At 37.3% G+C, this 19,505-nt stretch overlaps 2 protein-coding genes across 4 annotated transcripts; both read left to right on the forward strand.

The window, feature by feature from the left end:
• The first annotated feature begins 5,847 nt into the window (after nucleotides 1-5,847).
• On the forward strand, nucleotides 5,848-7,387 carry LOC103343517 (uncharacterized). The gene has a single exon (XM_008247178.2). The coding sequence runs from the start codon at nucleotides 6,035-6,037 to the stop codon at nucleotides 7,280-7,282; it is 1,248 nt and encodes a 415-aa protein (XP_008245400.2). The 5' UTR covers nucleotides 5,848-6,034; the 3' UTR covers nucleotides 7,283-7,387.
• Nucleotides 7,388-14,335: 6,948 nt separating this feature from the next.
• On the forward strand, nucleotides 14,336-16,433 carry LOC103343521 (RING/U-box superfamily protein). Of its 3 annotated transcripts, none has more exons than XM_008247184.3 (2): nucleotides 14,336-14,454; nucleotides 14,803-16,433. In XM_008247184.3, exon 2 carries the CDS (start codon nucleotides 14,906-14,908, stop codon nucleotides 16,193-16,195), a length of 1,290 nt encoding a protein of 429 aa, XP_008245406.2. In that variant the 5' UTR covers nucleotides 14,336-14,454; nucleotides 14,803-14,905; the 3' UTR covers nucleotides 16,196-16,433. The 3 variants fall into 3 exon arrangements, with proteins under 3 accessions (XP_008245406.2, XP_008245405.2, XP_008245404.2); XM_008247183.3 differs by having other exon boundaries at nucleotides 14,344-14,445; XM_008247182.3 differs by having other exon boundaries at nucleotides 14,352-14,538.
• Nucleotides 16,434-19,505: the final 3,072 nt, after the last annotated feature.

The raw sequence follows: 19,505 nt of genomic DNA on the forward strand, positions 1-19,505 counted from the left end.
AATTTCTTCATAGATATTGCAAATCTCCCAAATCACGCTCTTGGAGACTGCTTCAATCCATATAAGGATTTTCACAGCTTACACACAATACCCTCCTTAGTGGTTACAGGAACACCAGGAGGGAGATCCATATAAATTTCCTCCTTAAATGTCACAATGTAGAAACACATTTTTGACATCGAATTGTAATAAGGGCCAGTCGTAGTTAGTAGCCAGAGACAATAATACACACATAGTATTGAGCTTTGCCACTAGAGCAAAGGTCTCCAAATAATCCACTTCATAGGTCTGAGTATAACATTTTGCTACCAATATAGTCTTGTAATGGTCAATGGAACCATCAGCCTTATCCTTCAAAGTAAACACCCATCTGCATCCAATAGCTTTCTTCCCTCATGACAAATGAACTAAATCCCATCTTTTATTCTTGTTCAAGCCATTCATTTCAACATTCATGGCATCCATCCATTTGGGGTTAGATAAAGCATCATACAGCTTAGTTGACACACATACACTAAATAATTGACACAAATATGATGCATATGACTTAGACAATCGATGAGTTGACATATAATGGCTAATGAGATATTTAGATTTGACACATATATAAGGAGAATATTGTACTTTAGCTTTCCCACAAGTGGTTTGTGGGGGTAACTGATAAGTTGACAAAGGTAGATCATTAGAAATTACCTCACTTGATTCATTATCACGAGTAGATTGGGGCACTAGCAGGGCAAATGGCGACTGGTCACTTGCTTCAATGCGACCGATCGTTTCAACACCAAGAGCACCTGCTTCATCTCCAGATATGGGCGACCAGTCGTTTTTTATAGAGACCACATGTTTCATCTCCAAATATGGGCGACCAGTTGCTTGCTTCAGTGTGACTAATCATTTCCTTCCCGAGAACAATGTCTTCAAACACATCATTCTCAAATTCAAATATAAGATTCTCCAATCCAAGACTCTCCAATTCACTCCCCTTCTCCCCCTGAATTGGAGAGGATGGAGAGACATAATAGGACACTTCTTCCTGGAAAATCACATCCAAAGTAACATGCACTTTCTGGGCAGGTGGATAATAGCACTTATAACCATTCTAAGTAGAAGAGTAACCAATAAAGACACATCGCAGAGCACAATGATCGAGTTTACTTCGTTGATGAGAGTAGGTACGAACATAGGCAATACACCCAAAAACTTTAAGGGGCAACTTGGAGACGGAGACAGGGGAAATATGGTTATCAAACACATCATGCTGAGTTTTGAAATCAAGAACTTGGCAAGGAGTACGATTAATAAAATAGGCAGCAGACAGAACAACATACCTCCAAAGATGATGGGGAACAGACATATCCAATATGAGTGAGCGGGCAACTTCAGGCAATTCGGTTTTTTCTTTCAGACACACCATTTTGTTGAAGAGTAAAAAGGGTTGTCGTTTGGTGAATAATACCTTGAGCATGAAATAAAGACGTCAAAGTATTATTCACATATTCACCTCTGTTATCAGTCCGAAATACTTTGACCCGAGCATGAAACTGAGTAGACGTCATAGTACAGAACTCTGGAAGGATGAAAGCAACATCATGTTTATTTTTAGCAAGAAAACCCAAGTGAGGAGGTACAATCATCAATAAATGCAACGAACCAACGAAATCCATTCAAAGTAACGCGAGTCGGACCCCACACATCAGAATGTACTAAATCAAAAGGCTTTGCAGCTTTATTGTCACTCAAAGGAAACACAGTGCCATGGCTCTTGGCCAAAATACATGTCTCATACTTAAAATTGGACTCATCACAAGAGCAAAATTAAGTTGGAAACATACGCTTAAGGTAGCCAAATGATGGGTGTCCCAAGTGACGATGCCATAACCAAATTTACTGTTTGTCTTTGACACTGCAACTTTGAATAGTATTAACGACACGATCACGAACTGGGGCAGAAGGCAATGTCAAATAATATAACCTCCATATCCGTTTACCATGCCCAATCGTCTCGTGAGTCTTGAGATCCTGAAAAGAGTAATGTGTATGATAGAAAGTAGCAGAAGTATTAAGTGTATCAAGTAATCGACTAACAGATAACAAGTTACAATGGATATTGGAAACTAATAACGCATGAGACAAAGACAGAGTAGGAGTGAGAGAGATTGTGCCATCACCAATAATTGGAGATGGCAAGCCATTAGCACTAGTTATGTATGGGTCACGGGTGTTACTAGACAACTCATCAAAAAATTTAGCATCATAAGTCATATGATCAAAAGCACTAGTGTCAATTATCCAAGTATTGTAGTAAGTGCCTGGAATAGAGTCAGAAACATTCAATTTTGCAGAAGAATCAACAACAACACCAACAATGAAGTTACCACCCATAATTGCAGCAGAAACTCAACAAATCACCGTAGAGTATACAACGGAACACAACAGATGCACGAAGACAATAGAGACACGAACACAACAGAGTACACAATAGAACATAGCAAAGACACAAATACGGCAGATCCACGAAGACAGGAATGACACGAAGACAGTAAATGCACGAACACTACAACACAACACATAAACCCAGAAGGGCACACATGGCAAAGTAGAAAAAAATATGAGGCTAGAACACAGGTGGGCACAACACATAGGTCACCAGAAAAGTTTGCTCTGATGCCAATTCAAATAATATGGGTAGAATATTTTCAAGTTGTATTTCATTCTCCAAAAGGAGGTATTTATAATATAAGGATGTAACCCTAGTATGGTCAAACTTTGAAACAAGATAAAATCCTAATTACACAATATCTGTACAAAAGGAAAAAAATATAGTAATAATAAACTAGGAAATAAATCTCCTAATTAAGTTAGGATCTCGCTAACAAATTTCACCTTCTCTCTCTCTCTCTCTCTCTCTCTCTCTCTCTCTCTCTCTCTCTCTCTCTCTGTTGGCTTTCTTTCTTTTTCTCCAATTGGATGATCTTCTAATGAATCATATATTATTATGTATTAAGGTATACTGGTGATTTGTCCCCTGAACTTGTACTTAACTTTCGATTTACTCCCTAGCCTTTTTTTAAAGAAAATTAAGGATATGAACTTCTTCTTTTTCGCCAATTTCCCCTCTTCGTCTAAATCCACAACATTTCATCTAATTTGCTGTTAAAAATGAGGACAAAATGTTTATTTTGTACATTAAAAATAAAAATAAAATAAAAATAAAAAACAGAATTGAAATACTCTCTCTCTCTCTCTCTCTCTCTCTCTTTGTGCAGGCTCACGCGGGGATGGGGGTCGTCATTTGGCAGTGACTTGTAAGATAGCGATTGAGTGGTCGGAGAGGTTAGGGTTGGTGGGTAGGGACTGGAGTTTGTGGTTGGGGCAAGCGCGGGGATAAGAAATCAAAAGGGGTTTTGGGTTTGTGGGGAGAGGGAAAAACCATAAGGGGTTTCTGGGTTTGTGGGGAGGGTGGTTGGGGTAAGGGGTGGTCATGGGAGAATTGGGGGGTACAGTTTCAATAGACAGATTAGAGAAAGTAGGTGGTTGAGAATCTAAGGCTTCGATTGGAGGAAGGTTAGGGTTTGATTGGAGTAGTTAATGACATAGTAGGCCATGGCGAATTGAGTCTAGTTGGGCAAAGGGTACCGGTCTCGCTTTTGGCACCGTATCCTAGCTCTGCAAGAACAACTTCAAGTTCTTCAAACCCCTTTTTCTTTAGTTCCTTCTTAGAAAGCTGCCTTTCAGTATGTTCGATAAGGTCGTGATGTTTATTTTTAAAATTGGGACTGGATTCTCTGGATTTTTTTTTTCTTTAGTGTCTTTTACTTCTTCTTCTTCTTCTTTTTTTTATTTTATTTTATTTTATTTTTTTTTTTTTGGTGTGGTGGTCAATTTCCTCTTTTTTCTTCAATTTTTTTCCAAAAAAATAATTTTTTTTAAAATGATTTAACTGAAAATTGGATGAAATGTTGAGGATTTAGACCGTAGGGGGAAATTGGAGGAAAAAAAATGTTCATATCCTTAGTTTTCTAAAAAAAAGGATAAGAAATGAATTAAAAGGTAGGTACAAATTCATGGGGCAAATCACTAGTATACATTATATAATTTTTGAGAGAGGAAGATGTAGCTAGTCTAGTTATGTTCACATCGTGGTGACGACTAAAATGTGGTCAGATAAAGTGGTCTGAAATGTATGGTAAAAGTCAACTTATTCCCATCTCGATATATTTTGACTGGGTCTTGGATCCACCAATAATGCTTGAAATTTATCACTATACTATATATACATATGATTCCTTTGACTTTTGTTGGCCCTTTCCCATGCTTCTTCCCTTGTAATTAGTAAGGTATTAATTAGTGCTGGGTTTTTTAGGAGCATGAAAGGATTTATCTTGATAACTAAAAAACACAGGTGCAGCCCTTTAATTACAAGGGTATATTTTCCTATATTGAAGTAGCAATACATAACCCAATCCCTCGAATCTTTGATATAGGATGAAGTGGTTGAGCATGGGATATGACAATGTCAACTCAGCCAAAAAAAAAAAAAAAAAAAAACACAGAAGAATTAAGCCGATTGGTTTTCTCATGTCTTTCAGGTCGCTTTTACTTGGTATTTTTCCAACTTAAATTAGATTCTAGTGTATCAAAATAAATTATATGGTTGAATTTTTTTAAATTAACGGATGAGAGAATTCGAACTTGAGACTGCTAGTAGTATTTTGAAAAAAGGAAATATCACTAGACCAACAGTTAGCTGATCTTATAGTTTATAAATTTTCTCAGACTATCATCTAAGATCTGGCTCCTACTAATTAAAGTCAATATCAAAGTGCAAATATTAATTTATTTTAGGTATGCAAATCACTCTTTCTTATTTTCTAGCTAGTTGGGTGATCATTATTATTCCCTATTGCCACAGAAGGTCGACGTCAACTGCATTTTGCAATTTGGTTAATACACTTCGAACGTATCCTTCTACCAACTTCTGTATAATAATATTAAATAAGCACAGGGCATAATGAACTCAAAAGACGCACATCTCATCTTTAGCTAAAGGTAAAAAAGGTCTGTGACTTGGTTGCTATATATCTCTTTGGGTGCTTCGACCAAAAATAAATAAAAATCTCTCTGGCTGGGTGCCATCTATTATTTGACAAAATATTCGAAACACTCTGTCTCTATCGCCCTTTGCCTCTCCCTCGAATGACAAAATATAATATCTAAAGATTCTAAACATCTAGGTTTGATTTGATGGGTTCAAGTAAGCTAGTGAGTAACTAAGAAATAAGAAAAATCTAGATATTGTTTAGGTGGATTAATCACGAGGTAAGGATATATATATATATATATATATATATTTAGAATCTTTTCTCATGAGAGAGGCGATAACATATTAAATTTACACACATTATATTGATGCTAGGACTCAAACCCAAGACCATTTCTGAGGGAAACATTTGCTTCATTCAAACCACTACACTAACAGGTCCTTTGTGAGGCAAAGATGATATAACGTACTTTAAAGGTGGCAAAATATTCTTCAACATGAGGTTGCCTTGTGTCACGTATATATTTAATTTTTAGCGTACTTGTTAGCTTACGTAAACTTATTTGATTAACTTACTCCTCTTTTCTTTGCATATATACCCTTCTTGTTCCATTGGGAAAAATAGCAGCAGCAGCAACCCTGCAGATGATCAAAGGGGGAAGGATTGACTTTTGGAGTCTTTGCATATATCAAGACATAGCCACCCTGCCAGCAACTTGCTTCCAAGTAGTAATCTAGAATTAATTAATAATTTCATTGAAAAAGATGTTACACCACCGATATCATTGGTTATATAAATGCAATATACATATATATTGACCCGGCAATATGTCTCATTATGGTTAAGTTGACTAAGGCTAGCTAGACTCAATATGATGCACAGAATTGCATGAAATTATTATAAGAGCACAATCTAATACCAGTTGAGACTTGAGAGAGAACAAGAGATCATCAGAAAAAAGAATTTCTGTGGGTGAGAGAGAGAGAGAGATGAAGCTGAATGGTCAACTTCAGCCTGATCTTCAACATTTTAGCCACCCCCATCCCTTAAGACTTTACAATCACCAACCCCAGCAGCAAACCCTAAACCTGCAGCAGCAGCAGCAGCAGCTAGCCTCATGTGCATGCTGCAAACTCAATGTCTCTGATGGATGGATTTATAGTTGTACACCATGCAATTACTTCCTCCACATACCATGCTCACAAATGCCTCAGCAAATCACTCACCCATATGATCATCAAAGCCATGTCCTGATTCTGATCCCAACCCCAACATACCCAGATGGGGTCTTCAGTTGCGATGCATGCATGAAGCACGGGAATGGCTTTGCCTACCATTGTGGAGCTTGCGGCATTGACCTCCACCCATCTTGTGCTTCAAAGCCATTGGTTCTCACTCACCAATCCCACCCTCACCAGCTCAGTCTCTCTTTCTCACTTCCTCCAGGATTTAACAACAGCAAGACCTTCATATGTAATATATGCAACCAAGTTGGGTACAAAGAGTGGCTCTACATGTGCAATCCCTGTGGTTTCACTGCTCATTTGGGCTGCGCCACAGAGAAACCAAGAGCTCCTCCTCCTCCCTCAAATCAACAAATTCAAGCAGCAGCACAAGCAGCTTTTGTTGGAACTCCATGTTTTCCAACAAGTACTATTTCAGCTACTCCTCATCAGTTCCAAAACTATGTGCCAAATAATAGTTTTAATAATAATAATTATTATAATAATGGCAATATCCCTACCGCTGGTGTTTGTGGACAACCTGTTAGGCGGAATAAGTCAGGGAAGGAGCTGGGAAAGGCTATCGTGAACACAGCAGCTCAAGTTCTTATTGGTGTCCCTATTTTTGGACTGGGTGGTAATTCCTCTCAACAGCAACAGCAACAGCCACAACAACAACCACAGCAACAGCAATACCAACAGCAGCAGCAGCAGAAACATCCACAACAACAACCACAGCGACAAGAATACCAACAGAGACAGCAATACCAACAGCAGCGGCAACAACAACAGCAACAGCAATTGGTGGGTGGTGGTGTTTGGCCTGTTGGGTTTATATCTGCAGGTGGCAATGATATGCAAGGAGTTGGTATTAGTATTGATTTTGGAAGCAGTACTAATGCCACTACTGATCCTTCGCCATTCGGATCCACCTACACTGAGGCTGACTATTTCGGTGGAACTGGAGGAGTGGGAGATACGATTATACCGTATACATTTGATTTGAGATATTAATTCTGTATTTGTCTTGCAGAAATAAACATGATTGTTTGTCTCCAGTTCAATACGCTATATTGGGTTTACATCGGGATATGGCATAAAATAGGTGTTTTGATATGTTACCAGTTTACTTTTGATTTTGCTTCAACTTTGATCTCATGATGTTTCCCTGATCAGACTAATCGTGCATATATGCAGGCTCTTTCTTTTTAACAGCACTGTGTGAACAATGGGAGCATGTTTCCAAAATTTTCCATGACTAAAATTGTTGAGTAGAGTAATAACTACATTGAATACTTCAACTAAAAACTATACATTTGAAATTCCCTTGCTCCTTGGGGTAGCTGGGTGATGATCACCTATTTATGTATGTTTTATGCTAGATGGTCATTCTTCCTTATAATGGCATTGATGTGGTAGATTAGTTTTACTGATTTCTTTTTCCATTTCCTTTCTTTGACAAAGTTTTCTTTAGAATAGAAATTTCAAATTGGCAGCTGTTGTAGTAATTAATTTTGTAGCGTTTCTTTTTCCAATTAAATTTGTATTCAATGACAAGGAAATAATAGAAAGAAGAGTGAATAGTAAAAAGAGTTATTTACACTAACACTCCTGAGGTTTTCAGTTTCATAAAACTATCTAAGATTTCAAACATTACATGAACACCCCCTGAGATTTAAATTGTTTTCACAAAATCTATTTCCTTTTATTTTTCATCCAAAAATGAATAATTTTATATAATAATAAATTCTCCAAATGACAATGTTAGCCTTTGAGATTAGATTGGACATGCATTCAATGAGGTTAAAATTGTCATTTGCATAATTTTTTTTTTAATGAAATCGTCAATTTTTGGATGAACAATCAATGAAAAAGGACTTTTGTGAAAACAATATGAAACCTCAGGGGATCTTCGTGTAAATAACTATTAAAAAAAAGTACTTTCGATGCCAAGGTCATCTCCTAGAAAGTTAATAATTTATATTCACACCAAAGAGGTTTATGTCGCCCTCTTGGGAGATCTCCCCTGAACAAAAGATAAAAAGAAGTCTAGGCCGGCAGTGAGTGTACTGTGTAACTAATTAATGGATGCATGAACTAATTTCGTATTTTTATCCCACAATAAATTAGAGGGTGGTTTAGGTCAGAAGAATGTCAATGATACTCATAAGCTACAATCCAAATATTCTAATTAAGCAAGTCTGATGGAATCAAGTATAGCTGCTACTTCATATGCATAAGTTGGCAAAATATTCTTCAAAAGGGTTGCTTCTTCTGCTTCACATAATTAAGATCTCAGTCTTCTTTTCTTTGCATTCCATTTGAGAAAAATAGAAGCAACAACTCTTGAGATGATCAAAACGAGGAAAGTATTCAGTCTTTTGCTTCCTTGAGAGGTTCATTGACTTCAATATATTTAACCAGCAGCTTCCTTCCAACCAGTCTTTCCCTTTTTGTTCATATATATAAAATGCAACGTGTATATATAACAAAAAAACGCAAAGATTTATACTTTGACCCGGTAAATGCGTCTCATTATTGTTAAGATGACTAGGCTTAGCTAAGACTTATACATGTACAGAACTGCACTAAACTATTATAAGAGGACAAGTATTAAACAAGTTGAGAGAGAAGACATCATTAGAATTTCAGAAAGAGGAAATATTTCTGTGAGAGAGAGAGAGAGAGAGAGAGAGAGAGAGAGAGAGAGAGAGATGAAGCTGAAATGGTCAACCAAAGCCTGATGTTCAACATTTTAGCCACCCCCATCCATTAAAACTAACCAATCACCAAGCCCAGCAGCAGAACTTAAACCCGCAAGCCTTGTGTGCATGCTGCAAACTCAATGTTTCTGTATGGATTTACAGTTGCAAACCATGCAACTACTTCCTGCACATGTCATGTTCAGAAATGCCTCAGCAAATCACTCATCCATTTGATCGTAAAGACCATGTGCTGTCTCTGCTCCCAACCCCAAAATACCCAGACGGGGCCTTCAACTGCGATGCATGCGTGAAGCATGGAAATGGGTTTGCCTACCATTGTGGAGATTGCAACATCGACCTCCATACAAGTTGTGCTTCAATGCCATTGCTTCTCACTCACCAATCCCACCATCACCAACTCGGTCTCTAATTCTCACTTCCTGCAGGTTCTAACCACACCTTTATATGCGATATATGCGAGCAAGTGGGGCGCAAAGAGTGGCTCTACTTGTGCAGTCCCTGTGGTTTTACGGCGCACTTGGGCTGCGCCACAGCAACACTGAGAGCTCCTCCTCCTCCTCCTCCAGTTCAACAAACTGAAGCTGCTGCTGGAACTCAATATTTCCCAACAGCTAGCCCTCCTCAGTTCCGAAACTATCTACCGAATGTTAATTACAATGGCATGCCTGGTGGTGTTAGGCCTGTGAATAATAATATAGGCAGAAGTGGGCAGCTGGGAAATGCTATGATGAACCAAGCACTTCAAAGTCTTGCTGGATTTGGACGATTTAGCGGTTCCTCTAATCAGGGTTTAGGCAATATTCAGGAGCAGCTGATTCAACAAATCCTCTCTGGTGGTGGACTTGGCGGTCTGGTGGTGGCAATGATTTCGGTGTTGATTTTAGTACTGATTATTTTGGAAGCAATACTGGTAATATTGATCCTTCGTCATTCGGATCCACTGACTTCTTCATTGGCGCAGGAGGATTAGGAGATTTCACTGGTTTCAGCTCCTTTTGAGAATATTATCAACGTAATTTGTTTTGCAGGAATAAACAACCATGATCCTCCTTAGCTTACATCTTTGCACATGGGTAGAGCCACACTGGCCCAAAGTCATTGTGGCGCTCCTAACTCCAGCATTTCATGTAAAATTTATATTAAACTTCTGTAATTGTTGGAAACATGTTGAAAAAAATTTATATTATTGGCATCGATCCGCAATTATTAAACTTGTATCGGTCACCTCTTAAGTAATAAATTTGTATTGTTGGCCCTCCCCAAGAACTGAAACCTAACTCTGGCATTTTCTTTGCTTAGTAACTAGTCATTTCATTTTGAAAGACACAAATTAGTTAGTTTCTTGTCGTGCAAGCTTCTATCATAATTTCATTCTATTAGGGTTTATATTGCTAATCAGGGTCCGCCATGGCCCAAACAATGGCGACAGCCTAGGGCCCATTTGGATAAGGGGCACAAAATTTTCTTCTTATAGAACATTTGCATAGACAACAAAGAAGAAGGAAAGAAGTAAACACGTATAGGGAAAAATTACTCCATGTATTATACATTTCAGTAAGTGTGAATTTGATTTTAATGTTTTGACCAAAAGCAAGATCATCTCTGCTTACATGCAAATCTTGCTCAGCCAAAATACAAACTTTCATAAGCTCTCAATACTCGCAGTCGTCTTATCCTCTACCTATTCTTTAATGGTCTCTATGTAGCAAAAATTCTACAAAATTAAAGAATAATATTGAAATAATTTCTTCAGAGGAACATGATAAGCTATCCTCAATTTCTCTCTTTTTTTTCATCAATCATCATCATCATGGATTTTGAAAAATTAAGGTGGCATTTCTGTTAAATTTTTCTTACAGGTGACAAATTGAAACTGATGTATAAATTCATGTGACATATCTACAGAAATCCTTATTTATTAAAGTTCATCTTTCATGCTTCAGTATTGATTGTTGAAAATTTTGGTTGCTTTATTGATATTCCTTCGGGTTGTGTTCATTGTTGATTTTTTTTTTTTTATCCTTTTACTTTCAACTTAGTATAGAAATTGTTTCTTCTACCCCGGAAAATTCATTTGCGGTGGCCTAGTGTTGGCCGCAAGATTGTTTTCGTCTTTCTTGAGTAGGCATGCCACTGTTGGCAGTAAAAGCTCCAACAGGTAAAATGCATTCCAATATCAACTCTAATCATCAATCGATTGTGAATTGGGTGGGGACTGACCCAATATAGGTTCTTTTCTATGCTTCAATGAAGAAGACTTCAATATTATTCTAGTGCGAAGATAAGAACAAGTAGAAAATAAAAATAACATAAATGAAAATGAGAAACATGATATGGAACTGAATATTTCTCAATTTAGTTCAATATCGATGCAAACTCAAAGTAAATAACATCTAGGCTATAGCTACCCTAAACTGAGGATTTCTCTACTTAGTTCATTGTAGCTATAGAGTTGAAAAGTAAACGACAGTAATGAAAATTATGAATGTTTATATGAAGATTTCTCTATTCATATAAATATTGGAATATAAAAGTAAACAACATAGTCTGAAGATTTCTCTATTCAGACTTGGTACAGAAAAACTAAAGGATTTGGCCTAACTACTGGGTATCAATACCAAGTGTTGGCAAAGCATAAAATAAAAAGATAACAATTTGGAGTTTTCAACTGGTGATCTTGAAGGAAAAGCAAGTTGTTTCAAGCTTGAGGTTTTCAAGTTGTTGAAGACGTTGAGTCTGTTTGAGAGAGTTGTGTGTGTTGAGTTGATGACTTCTCCTTCTATTTATAAAGAAAATGAGGTCGGTTGAGTGTTGGAACCAGCATCTAATGAGAAGTACATACTTTTCACTGATTTTGGTGCGTGGGTTGCTAAAAGAGCAAGCAAAACCAAAAAAGTTGCTTTGGTGTTGTTCCGTATGTGAAGCTCCCTAGATAATTCAAAATATATTCCAAGCAAAACTTGTTCCCCTCCATCAGCAAGCTTATTGTATCATTCATTTTTTTTAATAAGCCCAGGCCTCCATGCTGACTCACGCATCTCCATTGATTAACAAAAGTTTGCCAGCATGCCATTTAGCTTCTTCTCCGAACCTACTTTGATGTGTGACAACCCGAGCAGGATAAATGTTGGAAAAACAATTATCAATGACTGAATAAAATAATTATATAAACAGAATTTATAACAATCTGTAACACAGAATACAGTATATAAACAATAAATAAAACTGACTTGAATTTGATATAGAGGCTTGCAGGTTTGATGCAATTTCCTAAAGACAGTAATTTCACCCCTTCTCGGTGCTTGAAGTTCTATAGGTGACTGCCTCCCAGGATTCAACTATCTGTATTCTAAGCCCTAGCACTCGGACTTAGAATCTGGCGAACGTTGTTTGTTTTCCTCTCAGACAATATGAAATGCTTGTAGAATGCTTTTTTCTGTGTTGAACGTATGAGGCCTTATTTGATTTAAATAAACTTCTAAAACCTTATCAGAAGACTCACAACTGTTAGAAAACAGTTAATAAAACTAATCCGAATTAATAAAAAATTATTAATTCGAAACCAAAAAATAATTTTAAATCTAAAAGTGCCCCAAGGCCCAAGGCCCATCTTTTTGACCATTAAATATTATATATTTTTATATAATATTCAAAGCCCAAATCGATTTTGAAGCCCAAATTGCTTCCACTTGGCCTACTTCCATTTACTAAGTGTGGCACTTCCACACTTATAAGGACCTCACTCTTTCTACTTTCTATCAATGTGGGACAAAGGTTCTTGAATTTAATTCAAACTTCCAACAATAAATTCATCCAAATGCTACACATATGAAGGAACAACTTTTGTGAAGAATCGAATGCATGTGAGCACTGGAAAATACGATTTGGCATGGCTCAAAATGACTGGTCATCATAGACAGTTCCTTCGAACAAACTTCATTGTTTAATTCGTTGAGTATTCCACTCTTGTCCAAATGAAACCCAATTTGGATACAAAACAGTAGACACTCCAATGAACAACTTTCATGAAGAAAGAAAGTTCATTGGAGTATTGGAAGTCTTCATCAGACTAGGCTTAATGTTGATACTACTACTTTTATCTGGTGTTTGCTTCTCAGAGGATTCAATACTTATTAAAATGCTGCACATTTTTTATATGTTGTAGGAAACATCCAGATGAACAACTTTCATGAAGCAAGAAAATTCATTTGAGCATTTGTGAATTCCCAATGATTCTAAACCCAGATTTAAAATCCCCAAATTTGGGCTTGAGACAAAGACAGAGAGATAGAGAGAGGAAGGCTGGGGGCGGTGGAGAGCTAAAATGGGCATTTTCAGTTGAGCTCACATAAGGTGAAATAGATGACGGAATTGCCGGACTAGGTGAGCCATCCACCTCTCTCATAGACGAGCACACATTTGTTGGGTTGCGATGCTTGAAAGACGACAATATCGGTGTTGAGCTGGTGAAACTCACCTTTACCAGGAATCAACTTAAATTGTTTGAGTTGTTGGAACTACAACAATTCTCTCTCTCTCTCTCTCTCTCTGCTCTTCAATTTGGGAATTTCCATTTCTGAGTTTTGGATTCCACTTCCTATGAACTTTCCACAGAAAGAGACATGGGATGAGGTGCATCGAATATGAGGCTGGTGAATGGGGGAGGTGCGTCGCAGAGAAGGGGTAAGGGACATCGAGCTGGTGCTAGGTGGTTGGGAGGCAATTGGTGGCTGGGTTCGTGAAGATTGAGGGTTGCGTAGGTTTACTTTTCTTTTTCTCTACATGGAGGCCACGTGAGCAAAAAAATGGGACCCACTTTTGTCAAGTCGGAATTTAACAGACTTATTAACGGTTCAACTAACATATAGTGTATTTTGAAAAATTCTGTGAAATTTGTGTACCGGGTATGATTTTGTAATGACCCTCATAGTTTGAGAAGTTTACTGTGGTTAATCCTATATTTTTACGGAAAATTTGATGGAATTCAAAAAAATTGACAACAATGGCGACATTGGCTATTTTTATAAAGTTTAATTCCTTAAATTGGTTGAAGTTAAAAAATAATTCGGAAGATAAATCCAAACTAGAGTAATAATTAAAGGGGAAAAACGGCAGTGTACCCAAACTTAAAAGTTGGACAAAAAATTAAAAAAGAATGGTTTGAGGAATTACCAGCCGGTCCATGGACTGCGCGCCTTTTTTGGGCTCAAAGTCAAGGCTTGAACCAGGTGAAGTGACGGGCTTAAATCAGGCCGGGCCGAAGCCCGCGGGCCTGATAGAACACAACGGCATGTGAACACAGTTATTAAGGTACGGCGTCGTATAAACTGGCTTGGCTCCATGGCAGTATTATTTTCCCAGTCGCTTATCAGCCCTTGGCGCCTGTCTCTCACAACAGAGAAGAAGAAGAAAATAGAGAACCACCTTTGCCGATCCTAGACATTTTGTTTGGTACACAAGGTTTATTCAATTATTTTCTTTCTCATTTTATTTTGTCTGCCATAGTTGTTATCTCTGTCGAACTAAGATATACGATGTTAAAAGGTACGTAAATCTGATTATACATGAAATAGACATTTTCCGTTTTGGGTATTTCTTGATTCATTGCTTGCGTAACCTTTCTCGGGCTTATATTATTCCTGAATGAAAGAATAAAATAGAAAATCATTTATGCTTGAGTATTCATTTTTCAAAGGAAATTACTTGTAATGTATGAAATAAAATGTGAGTTTAATTTATTTTAGTTGTAATGAAACGATGAAGCATACCCATCGAAATTCAAGGATACTGTTTTTGTATATATGGCAGGAAAGTAACCGTGTTGCTGATTTGCTGTAGTGGGTATCAAAATTTTCCCGGATTGTGAATTGGGTTCTTGACCTTAAAGAGAAAGAATTGGTGAAAAACATTAATGGGGAATAATATGAGGGAAGAAATCATGATTTTGGATTGGAACCAGGAGCCTCGTGATTCAGTGATCAGATTAGAATCCATACTCAATGAGCTTGAAACTGCCAATGGACGCATTGAAGAACGCATCAGACTACTAGAAGCAGTCACCTTCAGGGCTAGGCAGCGTGATAGGTGGCGACAACCTCATGCTTCCCCTCAGATGGTGAATATCACTGCAGGAGTTGGAACTTCTGATGCACTAAATGAAGGCATTCAGAATGGGAACGATGCTCTAGCTACCCGAGAAACAGTGGAATCTGGCAAAACTAATAGAGGTGACAAAATGCATTTGGTAGCCAAGGCACTGGGGATGGAGACGAATGCTAAAAAGGCAGAGTCTCGTTCTGGGAGCTTCTTTGATTGTAAGATATGCTTGGACATGGCAAGAGATCCTATATTGACATGTTGTGGTCATTTGTTTTGTTGGCCATGCTTCTGTCAGTTGCCATATGTGGATTCATATGCAAAGGAATGCCCTGAGTGTAAAGGAGAAGTTACTGATAAAAGTCTAATCCCAATTTATGGGAACGGGGATGGTAACTGTTCTCGCAAGTCAAAGGAGTCTGTTCCGATGGCCCCTCCTAGGCCCCGTGCAAACAGGATTGATGGTTTTAGGCAACAGCTTATTAGTCGAGGACCATCTTCTATTTTGATTGAAGAAAGGATTCAGCAAATTAGCGACATAGTTGGTGCAATGGGGGAGAGAAGACGGTCACAGGATCTTCTCGGTTCACATATCATGGCTGAAAGAACTACTTTCGTGCCCAGATCCCAGGCATCACCTGCCACTGAGACAACAAGTCACCCACAGCATGATTCCCTTCAAGTTTCAAGATTATTACAAGGAGCTGCTTCAGTATCTTCCTTTTCTTCAGCATTGAATACTGCAATGAATTCTGCAGAAAGATTAGTCGAGGACCTCGAGGCATACAGTAGTAGTCACCATGTGAGAAGAAACCACCAACAATCTCCACATATTGGTAATGGAGATACGTCTTCAAGCATCGCTGCAGTTTTACACCCAGATAGCCAGACTTCTGATACTGCTACTGAAATCAATTCTGATGTGCTCCCTTCTGATTCTTTTTTAAGAACTGATAGTGTTGTTGTGGACTTGGAAGACCAGACAACGGATTCAGAAATAAATTCTACATTGCCCTCTTCTTCTTCTCGGAGAAGAACTAATCCAAGAGGTTCTGACGTAAACAATGGACATTCATCTGAACGTAGAAGGAGAAGGTTGAGATAAACAAAAAGCTGTTTCCCTGGGGAAATAGATCAAAATGATGCAAGGTTCCTCATTGTGATACTGACGTTTGCAGAAGGTTTCAGCTTTTTCCTTCATATGGCTGTGTATGCCAACCATGTATGAAGTTCCGACTGCTGTTAAAAGCATTTTCAATTCATCCTGTAAAAAGATAGTCAAATGTGTTGTATGGCATCTGGTTATCAATAAGAACACAGTCATGTCTTCTTATTTCCAAGAATTGAACTTTCCATGGAATTTCAGTGTTGTCCTCTTTCAAGGGATGTATTGATGATAGTTTCTGGTGTTGTGCCATGGAACAGGGGCCTTTCTATGTGCCAAAGAGCAGTTCATATGTGTAAGTCTTATACATACTACTTCTAGTTTTTATGTCTTCTAGGTGCTTTATATGTTGGTATGTATATCTACTACTAGCTTTTGAAATCATCAGCTGCTAGTTCTTTAATCTGATACTTTCTTGGATTTTGTTATCACAAGTCCAAAACTAATAGCTAGGTGAAGTGTTCTTTTACCAGACACCAATTTTCTCAGTATTTTTCATTGGATTATTTGAAAAGTGTTACAATAAGATCATTTTAATCTATATTTGCCACCCCAACCCTGTAAGTTTGGAAGAAGAAATAAATATAAAGTGCAATGGGATTTTTTGTTGTCCCATAACGTAAGCTGCACCCTGGTATGTTAAATTTGACTTCTTGAAACACCTTGGACATGGAGGTGAAGATCAGGACTACATTTTTCAATTGGCTTTGTATGGGAATTTGACATCTAGTTCTAGAGGTCCTCTTTCTATTAAATTATACTTTTGCTTTAAGAACTTAATGCTAATGCCTTTTAGGATGGCAGAAATGTGACAAGGTAACAAATCTAATCACTCAAAATTCAAAAAGGATTTTGATCATTTTTTTCTTCTTCATTCTTCTTAGGTTTTGATGTCTGAATCATTAATAGGTATCTAATTTTTACTTTTTTGATGTATGATTTTGGTGTCTACTACTTTGGGTCAAAATGCATCAAAATGAAATAGCCACCTCAATATCCAACTTGGGTTGCAGCACGTATCTTTTCAAAAGTCTTTATTAGTGAAACGGCATACTTTTGTGTCAAATTGCATTTGACAAATTGTCCTCATCTTTAAATGTCAGTCTATTAAATTCTTGGTTGCAATGTGTAAGATTCACATCTATCAAAAATGATTAAGCTATTTTTTCATTTGTTTTACATCTATCAAAAATGATTGAGAGCTATTTTTTCATTTGTTTTACTGTTCTTATATGTAATCATAGACCAGGAGAACAATACTTGCACTGCCAAACTCTGAACATCGATGACTTCCAGTTCACCGTCCTTTGGAACAAAAGGTAAATACTTCCCGTATTTAGACTCAAAGGCCAAGACAGTGGGCCCTCAGTTTATTTATTTGATCTTTGATGTTCTGGCATCTGACTTGTGAATTGCTCACTCTGTTATTATAAGACCTGATTTTCTTGTTGATTGTGGAGTTAATGCACCTTACTTTGCTGCTTTCCATATTAGGGCATATAGCATTTACCTCATTTATATTTGTTGTCCGGTTCTTGAGATGCCATAAAACATTCATAGAACATCAAGTTGATTTCGTCTTTTGTCCATGCCTGATACAGTCCATGAGTATTACATCTATTTACCAAAATGATTGCTTCTGTGACCAAGAGTCAAGTATACGTCCTAAGGTAGTCCAGTGATGACTTAAAGAAGTATCAGCCATTGAACACTTATTTAACAGTCTCTTTTCCCTCGCTCATCAAGGAAAACTCATTACCGCATCCTAGAATGAGAAATGCATGTTTCTGGTTAGAAAATGATCTCCTTCTACCTCCCTTCTCTTAGTACTAGTTTTTCTATTGATCACTAAAACTAGTTACAACATTCTGTACTACAATAGAGGAGTTACTCTATGAAAGCACCATCTATATGATTTGGTAACAGTGAAAGTGAAGAAGACCTAAAGAGTAAATCAATATCAATTTTTAATGTGGGATTTTATGAAGGTGCACCTTCTTTTCAATGAATTTGCCTGGCTTTTTCCTATCTTCCTCTATACATATCTCTAGGTTGTACAGCGTCCTTGAGGGTTTGGTAATGAAATTGTGACATACTTCATAACTGTATTGGTTTAGATGTTTTGCCTCAAAGATGGTCAATGACTTAGTGAATCACTTCAGTGAGAAAGATCAGCTTTTGCCAAAAGGTCGTGTTTGGGTTTCACTTCAAGATTCAAAAAGATTGAAATGCTGTGATAGCAGACAAAGAAGTAGTTGTTGTTGACATACCGTCAGAGGTATTCTTTAAATTTAGAATAGTATTTGGCATGTTTCTCATTGACTATAAATCATGATGTTAACCTTAGCCTCTTATGTGAGTTTATTGATCTTAATCAAAGTTTTTGTAGCATTTCTCAAGTTTCGATTTCCTCTCCCATATTTCCTATAATTTAATTGCTTCCAGCTTATTATTGTAAGGGTTAAACTTGCTACTAAAAGTATGTAAGTTTTTCGTTTGGGATTGAATTCTTTTCTTTTTCCTTTCTTTTCTGAGACTAAAAGAGAAAAACTGAAATTTTATCAGGCAGGAAAAATTCTGGCTGGAAAGCAATTTGCCATGGCCAGGTGCAGGGTTCTAATAAGCAACATATGCCAGTTATGAAAACGATGGTTAATCCTTCACTGGTAGATAGGTTACATGTAAACTTCGAGTCCTCAATCATGTAGAATTGAACCATGCTCCAAGAACCTCATCTGCTTGCCAGTTTGCTACTTTACTCAGAGAATTGATTATTTTTACATATGCTGCAAAAGTTTCGGATTTTTTTTGCAGGACTTCGCACTTTTATAGCGGCCTACTTTTGCTTCAAGCGTTCTTCAGCTTGTTGTACTCCAGCCAGCTGATTTGGTCAAGACTAAAATGTTCTGCACTGGAGATTGAAATTATATCTGGGTTAGGTGGAGAAACTTGTTAGTGATGGTATGACCATTTTATTTCTGTTATGTTGTACTCGAATGTTGTTCTAATTTGTGTGTTTCCTGTTTATGTGTATGAAATAAAATTTGAATTTTTTTTTAGGTTAAAAATATTCATAAGTAAAAAATTGACAGGAAAAAATAAAGAATTGATGTTAAAATAAATTTTGAACAATGAATAAAATTGAGGTATCAAATTTTGAGACTGCAATACAGTGGATACACAGTGATGGCCAATGGAGCTCTTGATTTGCAATTGGCGTGGTTCAAGAATACAAAGATGATGATTGTTT

This window comes from Prunus mume, linkage group LG5, assembly GCF_029339155.1.
Source record: "Prunus mume cultivar Tortuosa linkage group LG5, ASM2933915v1, whole genome shotgun sequence".
NCBI classification, from domain to species: domain Eukaryota; kingdom Viridiplantae; phylum Streptophyta; class Magnoliopsida; order Rosales; family Rosaceae; genus Prunus; species Prunus mume.